Here is a 23,950-nt window from a genome sequence, read left to right on the forward strand (position 1 = left end):
GCGAGGTCTTCCCTGGACGAGAAGCAAGCATCCTGGGACTGGTTTCAGGGTAACACCTCTCATCAGACAGGCTAGCTTGAATCCAGTGGCAAAGGGAGCAAGGGACCCATGCCTCGGCAAACACTGCCAACTTGTGGTGAACAAAGCAAACACAACAAGATGATGGACGGAGCACTGATCCATAACCACGATGGTCACATTCCCAGTGCTTGCTGTCAAAGTCATTGCATTCATTGCCCAGTTCTACATTATTTTTGCCCTTGGTCTTCATTTTCTTTTTCTGCAGCAGCATCACTTGTTGGATATTCCTCCTGAAAGACCTTATGCAGTACTCTTTATTGTCCGTCTTTTAGGGCAGTGTTGGTGCCTTACTTATCAAAACTTGTATCATCATCATCTTTAATCATGAACCACTAATATTGCCATGGCGGGTTTTATGCCCTTTGCAGCTTTTTCCCAACTTGGAACCTCTTACGTACCTTTCATGTACATTCTAAGTGCAAAGTGTTGATTGCCCTTTCCTCGGGCAATCGAAAAGGAAACAAGAGAGACCTTCAAAGAAACTAGACCTAGTTACTTATACACCCAGAAACTGGCACCATGGTCAGAGAGCCGCCTGGTATGCTCATACACAGACTCAATAATTATGAACAGAAGGCTTGCTCTAGTAAGTGGCACGTATAATTGCATGGAAAAAAATGAAAAACAAATGCTGAATTTTTGGTGTTTTATAGTGGCATAATATGCCTCATTCCTCGATTATTCTGGCTAAACTGATGTTATCGAGACTGCCTGCTGAACGATTGTTCCTATGATATGTAGACGACAAGGATCAGCAGTGTGGATAGCTGATTACCTGATGGATAGAAGGCTCTGTGAATTTCAAATTGTGTGATGCCATCATAATTTGCTCTCTGTGCTTATATTATTTCCGCAGGATTTGAGTGTAGGGGTTGGTCTTTGCTTCTTTAGGGTACACATGACTTAGGTTGGGGTTTTCCACCAGCGCTGCCCCTCGCTGAAGAAAGACATATGCTGGTCTCTCCTACTAGACTTCCTGTGGGTCAGTGGTGGGAGCGCTTTCCCTTTGTGATCTTTTGAGAGCCAACATTTGTGTACTTCTTGCTTGATCTTGTTCTGGTAGGATCCTTGTAGGAACCATACACGGATTTGCTTCCTTTACTTCTGAAGTTTCCCTTTTGACTGTGAATAATATTTTCTAGGTGAAGTGCTGGCATGTAATATTAAGACCAAACATTCCCTCTGATGAAGTGCTGAGCATAATACTGATTACATAATGAGAATTATAACACTCTACCATGAGTTGACGGTTAAAAAAATTACAGAATAGAGTTTCCCCTCTAATTGTAAATTGTTTGTTTTCAATTTTAGAATCAACTATTCCTGCTGAGTCGTTTACAAAGTATGTTTACGAGAGATGGCAGGATATCCCCAAGAACAGTGTCTGTGAAAAAGGAAGATATTATTTTAACAAACCACATTATACCGTTATTTGATGTAACTACATATTCCAAGGTAAGAGGCTTGTATCTGTTCTAAAACAACTGGACACCCAACACTGCTCCACTTTGAAGAATATTGTGTGTAGCTCTGACAAAGGCTTTTATTACAGCATGGGTGAGGGTGGATAAGTGAATTAAGTCTCTCATATTGCATGCTGCGTGCACTAACATCCCTCATTCATATGCCTTTTGGTAGAGTGCAAGATTAATGTCTTTACTGTGAGGGCCCGATTCATAAAGGTAAACTTACACTTTGGTGTAAATTGACCATTGTTTGCCAAAAAAGATAGAACTGTCCTAACCCTTGGACTTTGTACCCTGGTACATATTCCCAATTCACCTACCATGTCTTCTGATCCTCGGACCATGGCCGCAAGAGAGACTAGGAGCAAGACCACGCTAGCCGCCGGAGCGGCAAAAGGTACTTTGGACACTTACTTTGCAAAAGCGGGTTCCCTTCTTATTGATGAAATTACAATTCTCGAGAGGCGCATATCGCAAGAAATTGATTGGGTAAGGAGATCCTCTATGGGTCCCCTAGCGCACGCAACTACCCCAGAAAAGAGACTAGACTGTGTATCAACAGACTTTGGGAATAGGGGGGCCAGCGGCACGCTTGATACACCTGATCTAACAAATTCTACTCTTCATATTACTGATATTGACATTAGCGCCCCCGAAGAGTCAAGCCTTCTACCTTTACACCAGCCCCCTCCACCACCCACTACTGTTATAGCCATTATGGCTCATACGGATGGCACTCCCCTTGGAACCACCTATCCTACCCAGGGGGAAAGGGAAGGAGCTATCCCAAAAGAAAAAGAGGTGCACATCATACTGGGGGGCGAAAGGCCAAGGCTGCGAAGCACAACCCTAGGGCAGAGGGTCACTAATCAGGAGTAACTAGTAAGGGATCTACCACTTCGCAAATTAACACGCCACTACCTACTCAAACACTAGAACAGTCACCCCCATGCCCCAGTGTAACTGTAGGGGATGAGGATATTACACTCTCTTATATAGGTATCCTTCTGAGGTCAATGTTACACCCACTTGAACTACGACTTTCCAAGATCGAAGCTAGCTTAGCGACCATTGAAAAGGCAACGGTGCTCTTAGCTGACAGTCTTAAAAAAGACAATAAAGCACCCAGAGGTGGGGGGGAGATTAGAAATAAGAAGGATACACCAGCTTCTTTAGCGAAGGAAGCTGGTCCAGCCCCTAAGCCTACGCAAATTCAACAGCCTATATCTCACACCCCAAACCAACAAGAGACCACTCGAGTCGCAACTCCCAGCATATCTGAGAGGACAGCTGAAGTTTCGCAGGGCGAGCAGGGCAATATTAAAAAATATAGGCCAATGAACCTACCACCAGAGGCAAGCCCATACACTGTTATTCTGGCTGGTGTCCCAGAGCTAAAACCATTTATCAAAGAACCCGTCGCAGCCTTGAAAAATAAGGTGGCGAACTGGCTCTCCATTAATAGGCCCCTCCCACAAGGAATAACTAGTGAGGTCCTTATGGTAAGGAGAGTACCATGGTTAGGCAACACCAGGAAATCCATTAATGGAGATTGTGTCCTAATCAATTTTAGGGACCCCATGACCGTCTCACACATATGCGGCTGGTCATACCCCAACCTAGGGACTTCCATCCAGCCCTTACCTCTATCATTCTTCTACCCACCATTAAGACACGTGCAAGCAGAGGAGGGATGGGAAACAGTCCATAGGAGGGAGGGAAGATGGGAAGAAAGAGAAAGAGGAGCCCTCTTCGTTCCTAGAGCTCAGCAGCCTGCTTATTTTCCAACTTATAACAGGTACAGCACCCTGGACATGGTAGATTGACAGAGTGGATAAGGGAGGGGGGAGGCCACAAGTGATCCTAGGGTCTCTCCACCTATACAATGCACTCCCAACATAAGGGGAAAGGCCCACCGTAAGGAGCATCATATTTGTGGAGAGGTAAACAAAATCCTTGCTGGGACCCCACCAGCTCTGAATAATGCAATAGTTGTCCAGAGGGAAAATTCCGACAACAATACATTAGAGATGACCGAACCCAATACGGGCTCTTCTCCTTCTCCAATCCCGAGCCTCAACCCTCCCTTCCTAAAGATATTATCTTGGAATGTGGCAGGTTTGGGGAATAAATTGAATTGCCCGGATTGGAGTCTATTCGTCAAGGGCAAAGATATATGCATGTTTCAAGAAACCTGGGCGAGAGAGGATGTCTCTGACACAGGTTTTGCAGCATTTTCAAAGCCTCCAAAGTGGGGGGGAGGAGGGCGTCCCTCGGGAGGTCTAGCAACATGGGTGGCTGTAGACTTGGGATGCAGGGCAACATTATTTCCCCTAGCCACAGAGGACATCCTAGGCGTTATGCTGGTGTGGCCAAACTCGAGCAGACTCTTGTTGATAAATGTTTACTCTAGGCCGGTGGGCATTTCACAAGAATCTCGCACCATTGAGGAGCTATCGACAGCCCTAAACGAAATTCCTGAGGGTACCGCCTTCCTGATACGAGGGTATTTGAATTCCCATTTTGAACCGCTTTCTGGTTTATTAGATGGATTGTCCCAGGAGCAGGATGCTTTATGGTTAGTACCCCAATCGGCAGCGCCCGCCCCTAGAGCATGGACTCCACTGGCCATCCAAATCACATCCTTAACTCTCAAACATGGCATGCGGGCCTGTAACGGACGCACACATTCTGACATCCCCCCCAAATGCACATATAACAAGATGGGCAGGAGTCAAGACTCGACTACATTCTGGTTCCACGTGCATTGTGGTCGCATATCATCGACTTCCGGGTGATCAATAGGGAGGACAGCGACCACAACGCACTGGAACTAGAGTATTCCCACCCCGGCCTAGAGGCTAGGGGGGCAGAGGCAGAGGCCTCTGCGCAAGGGCTTGTGTTAACCAACAATAGACGTAGGATAAGGTGGGAGAAATTGGCCTCTAGTCCAGAAAAGTTAGGAGAGTTATACGCCCGGGTCATCTCCATACTTGAAAAGGCTTGTGCAGCTGCGGAACAAACCAGCATTCAGGGCGCAAACAAAAAGCTGTGGCTGTTGCACGAAGACCTAATCAAGTCTGTGGCCGAAGTCCTCTTCTCGACTGTAAAAAGTGGCAGCGGCCGACCCATCCGCCGCTCCTGGTATAACGCTGCATGCCGCAAGGCAAAAACCGATTTGTTAATCTCGATTAAGGAAGGTAAGGATAAAGATAAGATCAGAGCTATGAGAAAGGCTTATAAGTGTCTGATTGCCCACGCCAAGAGAGAGTGGGAGCAGGACAAATGGGAAAATCTCACCATTTCCTTAGCTGCCAGGGATTCCCGCAAATTCTGGCGTATTGTGAATGGTCTGAGGAGCTAGCCTCGGCTATAGAACCTAACATGACTCCCAAGGCTTGGCAAGATCATTTCCAATCCCTGTATAGGGCAGTTGACGGGGCCCCATCTGGTCCCTCATTTTCCCCCAGCGATTGTTCAGAAGGGGACCCCTTCACAGACTTGGAGGTAAGAGTAGCGATTGCTGGGCTGGCATCAGGTAAAGCACCTGGCCTTGATGGTTTACCGGGTGACCTATTCAGGCAGGAACCCGATGTATGGGTTCCATATTTAATGACGATCTTTAACGCAATCCTGAGGGGCATGGAGGTACCAGGTACCTGGCTGGGCGCAGAGATTGTCCCAATATACAAGAAGGGATCGCCTCTGCTCCCAGCAACTACAGACCTATCAGTCTTATCGATGTTTCTCTGAAACTATTCGGTAGACTGATACTCGACCGCCTCCACAACTGGATCGAGGAATTTGCCATCCTAAGTCCCCTTCAGGCCGGTTTCAGAAAGGGGGTTTCAACTACGGACCAGATCTTCCGTTCGAACCTCCTGTTCTGGAAGACTGCGAGTATCGAGGGCGGCAGCTTGTACACGGTTTTCGTGGACTTGCGAGCAGCCTTCGACCTAGTCCCTAGAGATAAATTATGGTCCGTTTTAGCGGACCTAGGTATCCCGGCTGATATCTTGTCAATTTTCATAAGATTACACCAGGAGGAACTTCGCCAGGGTCAGGTGCGGCAGAGGGGGGGCACTCTCGGGAAGATTCCCCGTTGACAGGGGGGTAAGACAGGGCTGTGTACTTGCGCCGACCTTGTTCTGCCTCTTTGTCAACGGGGTAATCGACCACCTGAACAGGCTCAGTGACATTGATGCCCCTAAGCTCAATGGCAACCGGGCGCCCGCTATCATGTTTGCGGCCGACACCCTGCTGCTGTCCAAGTCCCCAATGGGCATTCAACGGGTACTAGACGGGTTCTCGACCTTTTGCGTCGAGCGCGGGCTGGAGATCAACGCATTAAAAACCAAATATATGATCCTCAACCCGCCATCCTCAACCCGCTCGAATCCCACCATAGGGTCTTTAAGACTCGAGAGGGTCTTCATCTTTGAATACTTGGGGGTAACAATTAATCAGAACATGACATGGGACTCTCACCGACTCAAGGCAAACATGAAATTGGCCCAGCTAACGGGTGGTATCTGCAGGATGGCAAGTGGGTTGACTTACAAGCCTTTTGACCCCCTCCTCCAAATTTATAAAATGCAGGCAAGAGGGGCAGTCACCTATGGTGGAGAATTATGGGGACATGCAACTGCCCAGAATTTGCAGATTAGCGAAAACAACTTCATCAGGCAGCTGGCAGCCCTACCACCTAGCACTCCACTGCTTCCGATGAGATTAGATCTGGGTCTCAGACCTATTACAGAAGAACTGGGACTCAAACCTTTAACTTTTTGGCGCAAAATCTGGACCCAGCCAGAACTATCTAACTATAGGTCAGAGCTTGAAGAGATCTTACGCCTACCTAACGCTGGACAAATCCCATGGTTGAGATATATCAGACAAATTTGTGAGACACTGGGAAGACCGGAACTGTGGTTAGATCCTGGAAACGCATGCGGTAGGATCCCAAGTAAATGTCTTTCCAGGGTGTTCTACGAGCACAAACTATCTGTCGCAACTGAGAGTACACGTGAGGGATCTTTAACCAATCTGTTCATTAAAATCAAAGACTCATACCATCTAGAGCCTGCTCTTGACAGCATTAGCCCTGCCCTACAAGGAAATTATTTATGCAGTGGCGTTATGGATCTCTCCCTATTAGGGCATTCACGGACCGCTGGGCAAAATCCCATTCTACAACACAGTGCCCAGCATGCTCTTTTCCCCGAGAAACTGATCTGCATATTATATTCTTTTGCACAGCTTACCATAGACCTAGGAGATACTTGCTTGTCCCACTTCTTAAAAACCTTGGCTTTAGGTACTGTTTTCCAGCCTACAGAATACTAAAGACAGATTTATCTCCTCCAATCGTGTTTGCAGTGGCAACATTTTTAACTGCAATGTGGCACACTCGTAAACGCTACATTCAGCTAACAATAGGTCAATGAACTGCATTTGATGATTTTAAAATTCTTTGTAGTTGAATTCATTGCAACAGATCAATTGTACTGATTTTATATTTTATATACTGAATATTGCTTTTTATGTGTTAAATTGCTGTATACTTTTATGATCTACATTGAATGAAATAAAGACAAAATGAATGAATGAATCAGGTCCTGACTCTTTACTAAGAATATGCATTCAAGAAAGGGACAATGCTGCTGCTAAAAAATACTTTGAGTGGAAGGTTTAAATAACTGACATGTCACACTCTTTTGTTCAATAGGGGGCGTCATTTATCAGAATGGTTGCCAGCTTTATGACCGAGAAGCTGTTTACCAAGGGGCTCAGCGTGAGTTTAGAAAGTATTTCTGGACTTTGAAGCAGGTTTTCTTCTCAATTTAACAATAACAATGTGTATGTCTTTACTTTGATCATATACATTCTTTATTTGGTCTGAAAAAATACTGATTCTTGTTTTTGTTTTGTCACAGTCCTATTTGAAGGCGTTTGCATTCTCAAATGTTGACCAGGAAAATCTATGGAGCCAGTTACAAATGGTACTTTGACCAATATTCACAAACTCAATTCGCATTAGGTGAAATCATAATAGTATGTATGTAGTCCTTGGTGATTTATAAAGTATTTCTTCTAAATATATATGCTGTTTAACGCAATGTAATGTACTCACAATATGGAAAACAGCATTGAAAATGATTGTTGATCTTGCTCTCTTTTTATATGTATTTACAATTTACCCTGTTTCCATAAGCATACAAATGTTGATGACGTTGATTGCTCCTAACATTGTGTTTTTTCTAATGTTGTGTGTAGCAAGGCAACAGGACATTGCACACGGCATAAATATAATTGCTTTTTGGGGTGAGAGGTTATGCCTTATTCACTTGCTAAAAGTGATGCTGTCTGGTTATGAAAGTTAGTTCGTGAAAAGAACTAGTGCACTAGCTACAGGCGTGTTTTTTTGGTGAGGTGCAATACTTCATTTCCTATGAGTGTAATATAATCTCATTTTAGAGGGATAATACTTGTGCTATAAATGTTATCTGTCCTTGGTAAAGAGCTGGCATGCACTTTTATGGTCTCGCTTGACAGTGCAGAAGGATGAAGGAAAGCATGCAGTGCTCCACAAGTCAAGCCATCTGCTGCTCTCCTGAACCTCCAATCCCTCCCTGATGATCCTTCTCCATCAGTGCTGTCCTAATGTATTGGCAAGCTGGGTAGTTGCCTGGGGGCCACACAAGGATAGGGGGCCCCATGCAGACCAGAATTTAACCCTAATTTTTTAATAAACATTTTTATTCTTGTTAGTGGTTGTGTAGGCAGGGCCCAGTGCACTGCTTTGCCCGGGGGGATATAATGCTGTATGTATGTGTGTGTGTATGCATATATATATTCACTGAAAAAAACATAGGTTTCAGGGGCGTTATAGTTAGTTGGACATTTCACTCGTACAAAATCATAGAAATTCCCCCGTTATAGTTAGTTCAGCTAACTATAACTCGTGCGCCCACAATGCACTGCTGATGATGTCACATATTACATCACTCATGACATGGTCAGTGACATCACTGATGACCAGTGGTAGCTGGTAACATTTGAAAGTGGTGGGGGCGTAAACTTTCTGTCGGTGTTCACTGTCGCGAGTGAGCTCGAACATCTGAAGAGGGTTCGGTGGGGTTCTCCCCCGAGATTTTTTTTTTAAAAGAGTGGGTAAATGGTGCATTCCCAAGCAAATGTGAGAAGCAAGCAGGTTAATAAAGCAATTGCGAAAGTCAGTTATTACATAAATAAAGGGATGTCATATGATATAACAACATGTAGATACTGCCACAAAGTTGGTTTTATAACAATGGGTCTAATTGGTGGAAATGATAGCACAATTAATCAAATACATTGGCTTGAAGCCATACAATATTCAGTCAGGTCTATGAGGGACATCATGTAATATTGCAATAATTCAGGGTCTGCCACATTACCTAGGAGCTATATATTTCGAAGCACACTCTTATATGGTAATTACAATATTATGGCAATCATTATCCAATATATAATCACACAGAAAGTTAGTTGATGATGGATTTCGGTCAACATGCGTTTATGGCAAGCATATATCTAGAGTTTTGCACTCTATAAATAGCACTGAGGCAGATATACAATGTTTTGTTTCAAATAAAATCTCTGCATGAGTACATTTGGATATTTATTGATACACATTTCGAATCTTTCATATAACAGAGTGCTGTGGCCTCAAACTAATAATAAACCAAAGTTTGCCGAGTGTCCAATGATATCTCTACTCAGGTGCTCCTGCTCCACGTTTAACTTTCTTAGCAGTGTGTCTCACTCTCTACACGAACAAGATGGCGGACATTCTTTGTAGATATGTGGACATTCAAGGCAGCAATACGCATTCTGCCCATCGCCTGGTGGCAAAGACAGCTTGTATGTAGACAAACTGTGCGCCACGAAAGCGGTCTCCTCCTCCTTGGAAATTACCTCCTCTTTCTTTTGCAAGTAGAGGGGAGGTCTAGATTTAAATAATTTTTCAGTTTCAAGGGAAAGCAAAGCGTTGGTTGTGTGTCCCTGGAATGGGGAAATAACTGTTTCTTCATTGGAGCAGCAACAGACTTCGTTCGTCTGGACAGCTCTACAGCAGCATTGCGCAGCTCTCCCCAAAAAACGTGGTGAACTCTCTCACCTGTGGTGGAGTCTAGACTCACCCAGTGTGTGTGGTACTCTCAGTCTGTGTGCGGCATTTTCACTTTCACTCACTTGTGTGTGGACGCCTGAGTCTGCGCATCATGGCACCATCGTTCTGTGCCTGGTACTCGCACCTTGTGTGTGGAACTAGCGCAGCGTGTGTGACACTCAGTGAGTAGGACTCACTGGGCATGTGCGCAGAACTAGAACCCTCAATTTCCCCATAGCAGCGCTGAATTTGGCAATAACGACACTGTTCAGAAGCGGCAGCAGTGAGGTGTAATAGTGTTAAACATTATAGTTAGTCTGACTCTGCCACACTCACTAACAACTTCTCCCGCCCGCTTCAACGACACTTGACTCGCCCTTTCGCCCTCCTCTGTGTGTGGCTTGAGACATCACAGTGCGTGTGACCCTTTGCTCCTTTGGCTGGGAGGACAGTCGCGCCTCGCGCGGGGGGGGGGAGGGAATTAAATTAAAAAACAAAATTTAACTCAGTCACAGTGTCAGCCGGTCCGCGCCACCTCTGCTCCCCTTGGCTTGGCGCCTTCACGTCGGCACAGGCAGCCTCTCTCAGCCAATCCTGGCGCGCAAGTCATGGCTTGGGGCACAGGTTTCCCTTTGCCCCAGCACGCCCATTAGGAGGCCAAAGGGCTCCTAATGGGCATGCGCAAAAAGGTAAAATGACAAGTGCGCATGAGTGGGCACGGTGCAAAAATTCGCCCTCCGTCCCCACTCATGCGCACTTGTGTTGCTGCCTGATGCCCCTGGTGACAATCCTGTCAGTCAACATGACGCCAGCCCGCCCACCCACTTCAGACTCTGAAGGGGTGGGCGGTCTGACGTCATACTGACTGACAGGATTGTCAGTTCTCCCTCGGCGCGCCGTGTCTTTGAACTTAAGTAAACTGAATTTCAGTTCACTGAAGTTCAAAGACGCCGAGGGAGCTGCGGGCAGGAGGGCTACGCCCGTACGCCCAAAAGGACGGACTGCGCCTGCTGATGACATCTCAAATGACATCACTGATTACATCACTAATGACATCATCCTTGTGATAGAGTGGCAGACCTTCTCTCACCCTAATATAACCTTTGATACACACACTCAAAAATACAAACTAACATTTTCAAAACAATGGACTTACCAATACCAGTTACAACACACCTATTCAGTAATTTCAAGATCTACACACACATCCACTCATTCACCAACAGTCCCTATACAGTCACTCATACATGTACTCACTCATCATATGTACTCATACACCTATACATCCTGTTACACACCGCCACTCATCCATAAAGTTACTCACACACATAGTCACACAAGCAAACAAAGTATCAAACATCCATTTACTTGCATATACAGTTATACACACACTAGCACACTTACTTCTACAGAAACTTACACATACTTACTCTTTTAAACAATCACTTATAGAAACACCTACTTATTTGTACAGAAACTCTTCCAATCTCTCATTCTCACATATACTCACTTATATACTCCAATACTCACATATACTAGTTTAAAACATATGTAATTACTCATAAAGACACTATTGAGTCATTCACTCAGTAACACATACATACACACACTCATCCACCTATACAGTCCTGCACACATGCTGTCTTCAACAAATACAAACAGTGAGTCACACATTCATGCATCTATGCACTAAGTAATACCCCCACCGAACCATACAGACACTCAGACACTCATACTGATACTCAAAAAACCAACTAATCACTAAACACTCATATAGACACTCATGTAGCTACTCACCAACCTATGCAGCTACTTATACACAAAGTGAGAGACTGATACAGATATTTACATATTTAAACATTACTCACTTACCCATGTATTCACTAAGATACACTTAATCAGTCAGTTATACAATCAATTTTACCAAAAAAATCATCCATTTAGACACTTATATACCCATTTATTCTTCCATCGACCTTGAGATATACATATATAAAACATATTTAATTTTCAGAAAAATACACATTCACTGAATGATGTCATCAGTGATGTCATCAGTGATGCCATTTGAGATGTCATCAGTGATGTCATGAGTTATGTCACTAATATGTGACGTCATCAGCAGTGCATTGTGGGCGAACAAGTTATAGTTAGCTGAATTAACTATAACGGGGGAAGTTCTATGGTTTTGTATGGGTGAAATGTCCGACTAACTATAACGCCCCGAAAACCTATTGTTTTTTTAGTGAATTTCTAAAGTTTTTTAAATGTTAATTTCTAACTATAACGTGCCTGAAACCTATGTTTTTTCAGTGAATATATATATTTATTATACTATGTAGACATGTGAAAATGTCTCGGTCCGCCTGTTTGCCTCGGTGGCACGGAAAAAAGGGGTGGAACTAACGTCTGCACTCCGATGAGGTCCTCCTATGGCCCCGATGATGTCATACGGTGTCGCGAGCGGAGCTGTGCTATTATGACGTCCTTGTCGACGTGGTAGAGCTAGGAAAGAAGCGGAATGCTGGTTCAGGGCATATTCACCTAAGTGTTCAGGTTAGTCCTTTGGGAACAACTGTTTATGTTGCCACTCCAGAAACCGAAACCAGTGATCCGAGGGCAGAGACCCTGTAGATGGCACACGAGGTGGGGTGCCCAGTCGTGTGCACCAGCGGGGCAGCGAAGTGACAAGCACCACAACTCACAAAAAAGGTAATGAGGGCACTGAATAATACAGGATCTTCTCTTTGTATCTGGCAGGAACAACAAAGCTAAAATGCCCTAGTACCAAAATGTAGAATTAGTGCTACAACGTTCTTCAAGAGGACCTGCGATGCCGCTTCTGCCTCCTGTACCCTGGAGGCGGCACATGGGTCACGTGGTAAGGTCATACTGAGGTGGGACGCACACTCGTTGACCTCTCATGGCACTGCTCCACACTTCAGGGAGGATGCATTCCTTTAGCTTTGTTTTCTGATGATGTGTTGCGTCGGCCCCAGAACAGAACTCTTTTAGATCCAAACAGACTCTTCCACCCCCTCACCGGGAGTGAAACCAGACCACGCGGACACTTTCACAATACAACAGCCGGGAATGCACTTTTTGGTAAAAAAAACGAATTCCTTCCTCCTAATTAATCAAATAAACTTCTCACTGAAGAACAGGGGCCAGCTTCGATCGGTAAACAGCCGTTACAACAACTTTTTTACTTTGCGATACCATTACAACGCATGCTTTACCGCGCATGCGTTGTATATCGCAAAGTCAGTACTACACATTTTTTTAGAACGCATGGTCATTTACCACGCATGCCTTTACAACGAATTTTGTTGTAAAGGTATGTATGGTAAATGACCATACGTTCTAAAAAACATGTAGACGATCCACATTGTTGTAAGGAAACAGAGGCTGTTCCGTTTCCTCACAATGACCTACACCGCTCCTCAGAGACGACGTGAAGCAGGAACCATGAGGAGAGAGAAAGCACGAGGAGTGAGAGGAAAGGGGGATTGGGCATGGGGTGGGGGTTTCTTTTCTAGGGTTTAGGGTACTGCAATGGTGTTTGGGTAGTGTAGGGGGTCATGCTGGGGGTAGTGTTTTCGGGTTTGGCTAGTGCATTGGTGTTTGGGTAGTGTAGGGGGTTCTGCTGGGGTAGTGTTTTAGGGTTTAGTGTAGTGCAGTAGTGTAGGGGGTCGTGCTGGGGATAGTGTTTTAGGGTTTAGGGTAGTGCAGTGGTGTATGGGTAGTTTAGGGGGTCATGCTGGGGTAGTGTTGTAGGGTTTAGGGTAGTGCAGTGGTGTTTGAGTAGTGTAGGGGTCATGCTGGTGGTAGTGTTTTGGGGTTTAGGGTAGTGCAGTGGTGTGGCTCACTGGTTAGAGGCGGCAGACCTGGAAGCAGAAGTCGGCCCGGGACCAGGGTTCGATTCCCGCCGCGGCAGGGTCGTGGACCAGGTTCAGCGGACTCGATAATTCTCGCCTCGGTGCCTACTCTAACCAGGGGTCGCACTCGGCAACTCTGGGCATTAGCTTGCCTAATCTCCACAACGGCCCCATCAATGCCAGGGATGCCTGGCTCCACCTTGGGGATTCCCAGCAGGGACCATTCCACAGGGAAAGCCAGGACGGGTTCCCCAGCGGTATACAGCGCCAGGACGCCGGCTGGCAACAGTGCGCTTTACAAGTATACATATTACATTTTGTGTAGTGTAGGGGTCATGGGGAGTAGTGTTTTATGGTTTAGGGTAGTGCAGTGGTGTTTGGATAGTGTAGGGGGTCATGCTGGGGGTAGGTTTAGGGTTTGGGGTAGTGCAGTGGTGTTTGTGTAGTGTAGGGGGTCATGCTGGGGGTAGTGTTTTATGGTTCAGAGTAGTGCAGTGGTGTTTGTGTCGTGTATGGAGTCGTGCTGGGGTAGCGTTTTAGGGTTTAGGGTAGTGCAGTGGTGTTTGTGTAGTGTAGGGGGTTGTGCTGGGGGTAGTGCTTTAGGGTTTAGGATAGTGCAGTGGTGATTGCATGGTGTAGGGGTAGTGCTGGGGTAGTGTCTTAGGGTTTAGGGTAGTGCCGTGGTGTTTGTGTTGTGTAGGGGTAGTGCTGGGGGTAGTGTTTTAGGGTAGTGCAGTGGTGTTTGGGTAGTGTAGGGGTTCATGCTGGGGGTAGTGTTTTAGGGTTTAGGGTATGGCAGTGGTGTTTGGGTACTGTAGGGGGTCATGCTGGGGGTAGATTTAGGGTTTAGGGTAGACAGTGGTGTTTGTGTTGTGAGGGGGTCATGCTGGGGGTAGTGTTTTAGGGTTTAGAGTAGTGCAGTGATGTGTGTATAGTGTAGGAGGGTTTAGTGTAGTGCTGTGGTGTTTGTGTAGTGTAGGGGATCATTCTGGGTGTAGTGTTTTAGGGTTTAGGGTATTGCAGTGGTGTTTGTTTAGTGTAGGGAGTCATGCTGGGGTAGTGTTTTAGGGTTTAGGGTAGTGCAGTGGTATTTGTGTAGTGTAGGGGGTTGTGCTGGGGGTAGTGGTTTAGGGTTTAGGGTAGTGCAGTGGTGTTTGCATAGTGTAGGGGTTAGAAACCTGATAGAAAAAATGAAAGTTAAGGGCTAGGTTCGGTCAACACAATGAATTAGCTACATCCAACATGGAAAAGTGAGGGCAAAGGGCAGAATAGAAATGCCCAATTTGGTCAAAGAGAAGGTTCCTCGGGGGAGGGGCTACCACAAATACACTAATGTAAATAATTCACTGGGTGGGGAGCAGTGGGAAAAGAAAAAAAATAGGTCCTCATGTGTGGCACTGACTTTGTTAGAGACACCATGAATGATGTACGGCAGACAAGGGTCAGTTGGAGATCCAGACTTGATGGCCAGTAATAGGTCATGTACGCTGTCGGTTGTCAAGGAAGAGAAGCTGGTTAGGTGGCAAGTGTTGGATGTCATGTCTTCCGTAAGTGTGGTAGGAGAGGAGGGGGTGTTAGGGCTCAGGCTCTCCAATTCCTGATATATTGCTTGAACCTTTGACTGAAAGAAGGTAGCCATTTTATCACACAGTGCTTGATCCGGGGCAAATACATTGCTGTGCTGGAGTTTACAAAGTGCATTGACGGTTTTAAAGAGTTCTCTAGCAGAATTTTTGGCCCCCTCTATTTTGCTAGTGTAAAAGTTATTTTTAGAACTGATGATGGCTGCTTTGTAAGCATTTAGTGCCTGGTTATAATCCTCTTTGACCGTCATGTTGTTGTCCACCCTCCATACTCCTTCAAGATGTCTGCATGTGGATTTAATTGTTTTCAGCTCGAGGTTGTACCAAGGGGCAGTGGGTTTTTTCCTACTTCGTTTGTCAGATTTCTCTTGGGCTAGTTGATTAATGGCAGAGCTGATCCATTTCTCTTAGCTTTCAGCCAACAAGTTAGAATCTGCAGCCAAGGTGGGCACACTGTTATCAAGCAGGTCTGTTAGCACCTCAGGGCTGATGTCAATAATCATGGAAGTGTTGTTCGTAAAGATCCCATCCAGTGTGTGGAAGGCCTTATGAGTTGGTTGTAGGACTATCTGAGTAAGGCCAAAGACTTCCAGAGTATCTGCCAACACCGAAGTATAAGCATCAAAACTGCGTTCAAGAGGCAAATTGAAGCCCCCAAATATGATAAACATGGGGGAGTCTAGGCATAATTCTAACAAGGACTGGAATGCTTGCAAAAATGGGGATTTGGGTCCGGGCTGTCTGTAGAGGAGCATAGTATTTATTGTCAAGGTATGACAAGAGATATGCTGACCTATTGGTATCAAGGTTACAGGTTTGGCCTCGGACTGCAAGTACTTTCCTCCATACTCTTGTGTAGTGGGTACTCTTATGTTCCATCTCTAGCTTCCCAAGTTCTGCAACAATAAGGCACCGTTCTTCTGAAGGCACGCAGCTTCCACTATAAAAGAAGACCTTCAAGGACCGCCTTTAGAGCATTCCGAAGGGTGGCTGCACTCACTATGGAGAAGATAATCCTCAATACACTTCTTGATGTTATTGACTGTCACTGGGTCATCAGGTGTAACTCCAGGTCCCCTAGAACATATGTCAGTCAATGTGCACAAGACTGCTCTGGGGTCAGTGAGTGCAATAGGATGTTGGGTGGAGTCTGTCAGGTTGGGAAGCAGCTGATTATCTAGGAGCTTGTAGTCGAGTGTAGTGTATGTTTTTCTGGGCCCCCAAAATGTAAGAGTAGTCTTGGGTATGAGGGTGGCGGGATATCCAGAAATCAAACAGTCCCAGTTCTTCTGATAGTGCTCTATATGCGGATCATAAGCCAGTTGAACCTCCCCATCCTGTACGGTCAGTCAACTAATTAGCCAAGGACCGCATTGAAGTCTCCTCCAATAATTAGGGCCGTATTGGACCAAACAGGGAAGGTATGCATCTCTTCCATCAGGAAGTACTCTTTTTCCTGGTTGGGGCTATAGACTGAAGCCAGAGTGAGGGGCAGGCATCTCAGTGAGCTCGGTATGGCCACCCATCTCCAGCAAGCGTCTTGAAGGATCCTCTCTACCACCAGTGGGCAGTGACAATGTACCCCGCTGTCTTCTTGTGACCCAGGGTGAAATATTGGCTTGGGTATTAATGGATTTTAGGTGGGAGTGGTCTAATTGTAGTAGGTGAATTTGTTGAAGGAGGTCTATATCTGCTCAGAGGAGGGATAATTTGCATAGAATGGAGGATTGTTTAATAGGAATATTGAGGCCACGGACATTGTTGGTGAGAATATGTTGAGCTTTAAAGGACATTGGTTATGTCACCATGAGTAGAGGGTTGGTGTTGCATGTGAAAATAAGGGCCAGTGTGGATGTAATTTGGGCAGACAGCTGTTTTCTCCCAGAACCCAAGGAACTCCATTAGGAACATAAACAAGAACAGAATACATTACAAAAATTTTACCTCAGCAGAGATGAATATTGCCAGGTGAGGAGCAGCCCTGTCAGAGTCTAAAGCCACCAGTAGCTGAAAAGGATAAGGATACCAGTCCTGGAGGAAGTAAGGGCCACTGTCAACACAGGACCAGACCAACCCTGCCCAGCAAGGCATTGCCCATTTTTAAAGTTTAATAGTTGCATAACTATGGCAGCTTCCAGTATGACCCCACATCTCTGCTCTGTCAGTGTGTGGGACTAGCAGTAGTGTTTGCCGCAGATTCTGTCTGGGTCCAGGGCTGGTGGCAGACAGGGGTCGAGCAACATTGGGGCACTCTAATTCAAAGACTTTATTCGGTAATATCACAATTAACCATAACAGTTCACATATATATCACAACAAATAAAAACAGCCTACAAAATTATCAAATTCAGCAAGTTAAAAAGTCATCCTAATAAATATGAACACATTATATATTCCAGGTTACATAATTATAGATTTCCGTGAATAATACATTTTTTTTAAATAAGCAGAGACAGATGCCACAGAGAATATATTGTCTAGCTTCTGGATTGCTAAAAAGGCAGGGCGGCATTGTCTTAATTTCAAGTATCTCAATATGGGCATAATCCACCTTTTCCTTGAAACTGAATAAAATTTACAAAAAAATAATATATGAATATCAGATTGGGTGGACAGTACGTCACAGGGATATCTAGTTATGCCTCTAGACCAGTCATTGGTAGTGGGGAAACTCAGTAACCGAAATAGTATCCCAAATCTAAAGTGTATCAGCAGAAATCTTTCATGATCTTTCATCTGCAGGGTTAGATACGGTTGAATAGCCTGCGGAGTCAATATAAGCTGATGGGAGATCACTGTTGTCTTCATAGACTCTGTTCTTTTCCTTCAGTTCTCTAGATAGGTTATGCATAAAATTTTCAACATCTTCCTTGGTATCTCGGTCATAGACTGGGGGTTCTCATAATAATCAAGACGATCGATATTAACCAAAAAAGTCTTGATATATTTCAACTATTTTACACTTTGGGAGTGATCCGATTTAAGAACATCGCCCAAAATTAGGCGATTCAGATGGCATTCATCGGTGGTCCATACTCTGTGCCACAGGAGAACCGGTTGTACTTTGATGATATCTTCCAGATAGGATAAACCCAGTTGGGCGTGGCAATTGTATGTAGATATACTGTCTGGTAAGGATAAGAGATACCTCAGAAAACTGTTTTCGGTAGTCTGTAAGATTGATACATTCGTATCCCCCCAGATACCGGCTCCGTATGTGGCAATCGCCACACAACTTGCCTTGTAAATGCATAAAAGTTCCTTCACTGGTTTTGATCCCAACTTTTACCAAATAACTTCAGGGCCATTATAGACTTAATGTAAAGCAAGTTTCTACTTCTAACGGCATTGCCCCACTGATCTGTGTAATCGAACAAAACACCCAAATACGGGAACGTTTGGGTATGGTCTAGGGGTTTGGAGTTAATAAACATTGTTCTCTTTTTATTATTAGCTCCTTTACCACAGTTCATACAAAAGGTTTTTGCACTATTTACCCTCAGGTCCAAATTGGTCATGAAGGTAGTATAGGATGAAATCATTAATTGCATCGCCACTGGGGTCCTAGCCATCAATACGGCATCATCTGCATAAATAAGAGCCGGTATTTGACGCTTACTTGCCGTTGGCATATCACGACAGTCTTGCAATAAAATTTGCTCAAGATCATTTATATAGATAGTGAATAAAAATGGGACAAGGACACATCCTTGCCTCACACCCCTCGCGATATTAAACATCCGTGTGCATTCTCCTTTTTTTCCCGTATCTAACCGTGGCCCTTGCACCATTATACAGATCTTTAAGAAAGAGAATTATGTTATCCTCAACACCCAGTCGTTCTAAAATTGCCCACAGTTTACTGTGTGTAACAGAGTCAAAGGCGGTTGTCAGATCCACAAAGGTTAAAAACATCCTACCTCCTTTGGCCTTAGTGTATTTTTCTATGATCATATATAAATTGAGACTTTGATCTATTGTCCCAACTCCTTCTCTAAAGCCGTATTGTAGGTCGCTAATAATCTTGTGATCCTCAGTCCATGAGTGCAACCTATTAAGAATAACTCTGCCGATAATTTTTACAGCTGAGTCTAGCAACGATATTGGGCTGTAGCAGATACAGTTGGTCCTGTCACCCTTTTTAAAAATGGGAAATATAATTGACATATACCATGTATGAACCAGACCCATTGAGCATGCAGCATTAAAAACTCTCGTTAGTAATGGCGCCCATAGCATCATATTATTTTTAAAGATGTCAACAGGGACGCCATCAGGGCCTGGCGCCTTACCACCCTGGCTAGAGCTGATGCCCTTGATCACCTCTACCAGGGTAAAGTTAAGAACAAGGTCACCCTCCAGCCCCCTTCTGCTAGCATCCCAATCAGCTCACTCCCACTTTCCATATTAGGAGTCTGGATATTATAAAGTTTTTCAAAATGGCTGACCCATTCATCTTCAGCGATGGCTATCTCCATCCGCGCCTTAGAGTTATCTTTAAAATAGGGTGCATTTACTGCCTTCCAAAAAGCAGTCATATCTCATGAACTGGAAGCATCTATTAGCCTCTCCCATGCTTCCCTCTTCAGCATATCCCTCCTTGCTTTTAATGCAATTTTATATTCTTTACGGTGCTCCCTGATCAGTATCTTATCCCTAACCTTACTATTCAAGGCCCGTTTAAGTAATTTGTGCGCCTTGGTACAAGTGGTATCAAACCATCTCGTACTTCTTTGGGTTCTTTACTTCCACCCATAAGCTGTTCTTAATATGCAATATTATTTCCATAAAATTATTAATCGTTTCAGTGTTGTCCGCTTCCATATCCAGGCATACACTCAAACACGTTTTACAGGAATTGATTATATTGTACAAAAACTCACCCAGTATTACCGTAGTCCATTTAAGGGCAAATACATTTTGTCTTGAAATATCGATATCCCTTGCTTTTAGCCTAGTTATGTTATCCACATTACGGTTGGGGCCTAAGTATAAAATTTCAACTTTTATAGGAAAGTGATCACTTACTGGGGTTTCCAACATACAGTAGTTATAAACACAATCACCATAACTTGTAGAGATCAAAATGTAGTCTATCGTCGTGGGTGCCCCTCTTACCGTAAAGGTGGCCGAAAAGGGTACTTCAGGATTACACATTTTATTGGCGAAGCTTAAGTCATTAATAAAAAGAATTTAATTCAGAGCTTCCCCAGCTACTGTGTGATCAAAATGTGTCAATGTTGAGTCCTTGTCAGTCATTAGACCACAGTTCCCCTTTTCACCTCTTTTACATATAGCACAATTAAAATCTCCCCCCCAGACCACTAAAAACTCCTTATTATCTTTACACAATAGGCTATTGAGTTCAGATCGCAGGGATTTAAGAACAACTGGAATCTCTGTAGATGGCACATTGTTATAAAAGTCCACAATTACCCAACAGAATCTCTTATTCAAATGTAACCCAACAATATGGTAAAAACAATTATTATAAAAAATCTCCATGCTCTTACAGTTAAAATTATTCGAGACATATGTGCAGAGCCCCCCTTTCGCTCTGCCATGTGATGAACCCAGTGCCGGCGTGAATACGGTTTTAAAACCATTCAATACTTCCGTTGCCCATGTTTCTTGTAAACATATAATATCGAAAACATTTGTCATTTTGACCCAATCCGGATTATCTAATTTAGCTCTTAGTCATGCTATGTTCCAGGAAATGATGGACCAGGTACACTTGTTCTTTATTTCCCCTATATCATAGATAATCGCAGGGTTTTCCACATTACAGTCACTCAGATCCCTATTCAGATTTATATCCGTCATGAGTAAATCACTTGTTGTGCTAGTATCTAATCTCTTAGTATTAACAATGAGGATAGGGGATTGAACCTGAGAGTCTACTTTGGCTTGCTTATCCTTATCAGGATAATATTTTGGACTTTCGGTTAATTTATCTGCTACCTGCATGACTATTGGTCAATCCACCTCCCCTAACCCTGACAGAGGTCCAAAACGGTTGTATGTTAAGACATTAAAATGTTCCCCTGGGGGGTAATAATTACCCCTATGATAAAATTATTAGGGAAATGACTTCCATAGCCTTCAAATGCCTGCGGGGCTTTATATGTCGCTCCAGATGCAAAGTTGTTACTTCCGTAATATTGATTTTGGAACCTTAATCCATTAAAACCTCCCAGAACGGTGGGGGTTGGAGGGTAGAAGTAGGTTAAATCCAAAGTAAATATACCCCCAGGGTTACCATGATTTGGAAAAGCTCTTATGAACTCAACCACTCGCGGGTCTCTAAAATTGACTATACTACAATCACCTTCTATGTCCTTTCTTTCATGACCCACCCAATTTGCTCTACGCACGTTTAAGATCTCCCCGTGTAGATCAGGTCTAAGAGTTCTATTTTTTCCTAGCCAAAACATGACCTTATATTTTAACTCATAAAAGGTTTCAACCCTGTCATGTTTCCACTCGGGGACACCAGCTAACACAATCACGTATGGGAATGAATCTGGGGGAAGATCTACTCTCTTTCTCCCTCCATTTCTGTTATTTTGTGCATCTATGTCAGGCACTATGGTCTTTCCTAGTTTCTCCTTCGTCTTCTCTATATTATCTTTGTCATTGTGTCTATCATCTGGTGCTCTGGTCACAACAGTCTCTAGTCTTACCCCCTCCGTGGCTTTACTATTTGCCGTGCCACATACCAATTTGTGTAGTACTTTGCTTGCTTGCCCTAATTTTCCATTAGCTGTGCTCAGGTGTTTATCCCCCGGTAGAGCGGGGGGAATAATATGAATAGATTTAATCTCTGCTAGCTTCTTTAGCATAGCAGAATTATCCTGAGTAGTTTTTTCAATAGTACCCCTATCTGGTCACTAATACTTCTTAATCGTTCTAGTATGGGCAAGACTAGGGATTTGACCAGGTGTTCAATATTTTCTAGTGTGCGCCGTTCGCTCCTGTCCTCCTTGGTCATACAATCATCTCTATCATCAGTGGGATTAGTAGAGCTACATCCAGTTTCCTCATCATGTTCTAGTCTAATTTTCTTCACCACGGTCACCTTTGCAATAGGGTTAGATGGTGTTACTTTTGGCTTTTTAATACGCCCCCCTTTCTGCTGATTTCCTCCTCGCTTACATTTTAGATTAGTGGTAATAGTCATAGTATTGACAGTTATAGTTTTTTCACTTAGTGGCTTATTGGCCTTATACAGGGATTTACTAGTGGCCGGGGCCACTCTGGGATATGTCATAAAGGAAACAATACTTGCATCAGTCTCGCTCGAATCTAAAATGACAGATAAATCCTGTTGTTTTTGAGATATTACATCGGGCTGGGAGCTAATAGTGACAGTATGCTAGAGGGATGGCACAGAGGCAATCCCCCCGAGAGAGGATCTTCGCAGGAATGTAGGATCTAGCGACAGACGGCGTTCTGTTAAAGCTATCTCCTTTTCCAGGACTGAAGCAGCCCTAGTAATAAATGCAACTAATGTACCGGTTATAGATCCTGTAATACTGCTGCTCCCTCCCTTGCTTCCCTGGAGTTTTCCTTTTTGCTTTTTTTGAGACATTATCCTTGTCAGGAGACGTTAAGTATACTTGAATATTAAAACAATTAAAATCACTAGTATAGGCTGTATTAAAATAAATATTAAACACTTTTAAAGTCTTACTCAGAAACAATAGAAAGGAGTCAAATAAGGTGGCCCAGCCCAGTCTCTTACTGTCTCTGAATGGTTTGGACGGGCCTGGACCGAGGAGCACTGCAGAAGTACATGGGTGCAGCTCTGAAAATTTTAAGTCTGCAACTCCCTGGATGTGGAGGGGCCTACCATTGCTGAGGGATACAGTTGGAAAGCCTTGAAGTAGGCGCTCTGCCTGGAAGCACGGGAGCACTGAGGTGCCACGGATAGAGGCCCAGATGATTCAGTGGCTTAAACACCGGCACTGAAGCCAGCGGCACAGCAGGTATCCAGAGGTCTGCTGAGTGGCACCAGATACCTGTGACCTTGAGACCACTAACAGCTATATATTATATACTATAGCCCCCCTACCCCCGTATCCTGAAACTATTTGCCACAGAGAGGGTCTGCATGAGAGAGGAGTGACACACACCTAAGGGAAATGGATTACTGGTGTGGTGCTGAATAAGAACTGGGGCATCGCTGGGGGCGACTCCGGATACCACCTTGAGTCCCTCTGATAGGGAGTACTCGTCAGATGCTGATAGCGAACATCCAATCCTGCAGATCCTCTTCAAATGCTGATAGCGAACATCTAATCCTGCGGAATATTCTCCAGCTTGAAGATCAAGGCCCGGAACCCGCCGGCCTGGAGATTAAACAGCTGCAGCTATCAAAAACCGGTGAAGGAGGTTGAAATGATGGGGCCGGACAACTGCCAAGAGACAGTACGTTACTGGTTCAGTGCCTATAGACACTGTACGTTATGCCCACAAGGCACTTGAGTCTGGTATGAACCTATAATCTTTAGTTATTGACAGACCTCTTAAGGTTTGCCTGTGCTACAGTTGTCGTGTTGACCAATTGGGGAGTGGCATGTGTAGAGGGAGAGTATGGGGAGGGGGAGTTGAATGGAGATCACAGAAAGGCCAGCGATCAGGGTTGGGGTTTGTTTTATTATGTTCCGCAAGCATTCACAGACATACCAGAGTCAGGGACAAAGCTAGTCATGACCAAATTCAAGGTGAGCCACACTGTGAAACCTGGGACAAGCGGAGGTATAAACAAAAGGCGACGGACAGTAT

General features: G+C 44.4%; 1 protein-coding gene across 1 annotated transcript in view; it reads left to right on the top strand.

The window, feature by feature from the left end:
• Positions 1-23,950, top strand: part of LVRN (laeverin) — a 663,539-nt gene that overhangs the window by 295,002 nt on the left and 344,587 nt on the right. The window contains exons 7-9 of the mRNA XM_078675542.1: positions 1,393-1,536; positions 7,276-7,341; positions 7,484-7,549. Of these exons, the coding sequence (XP_078531668.1) occupies positions 1,393-1,536; positions 7,276-7,341; positions 7,484-7,549 (276 nt within the window). The remainder of the gene's footprint in view (positions 1-1,392; positions 1,537-7,275; positions 7,342-7,483; positions 7,550-23,950) is intronic.

Source organism: Lissotriton helveticus, chromosome 2_1 (genome assembly GCF_964261635.1).
Source record: "Lissotriton helveticus chromosome 2_1, aLisHel1.1, whole genome shotgun sequence".
Lineage (NCBI taxonomy): Eukaryota > Metazoa > Chordata > Amphibia > Caudata > Salamandridae > Lissotriton > Lissotriton helveticus.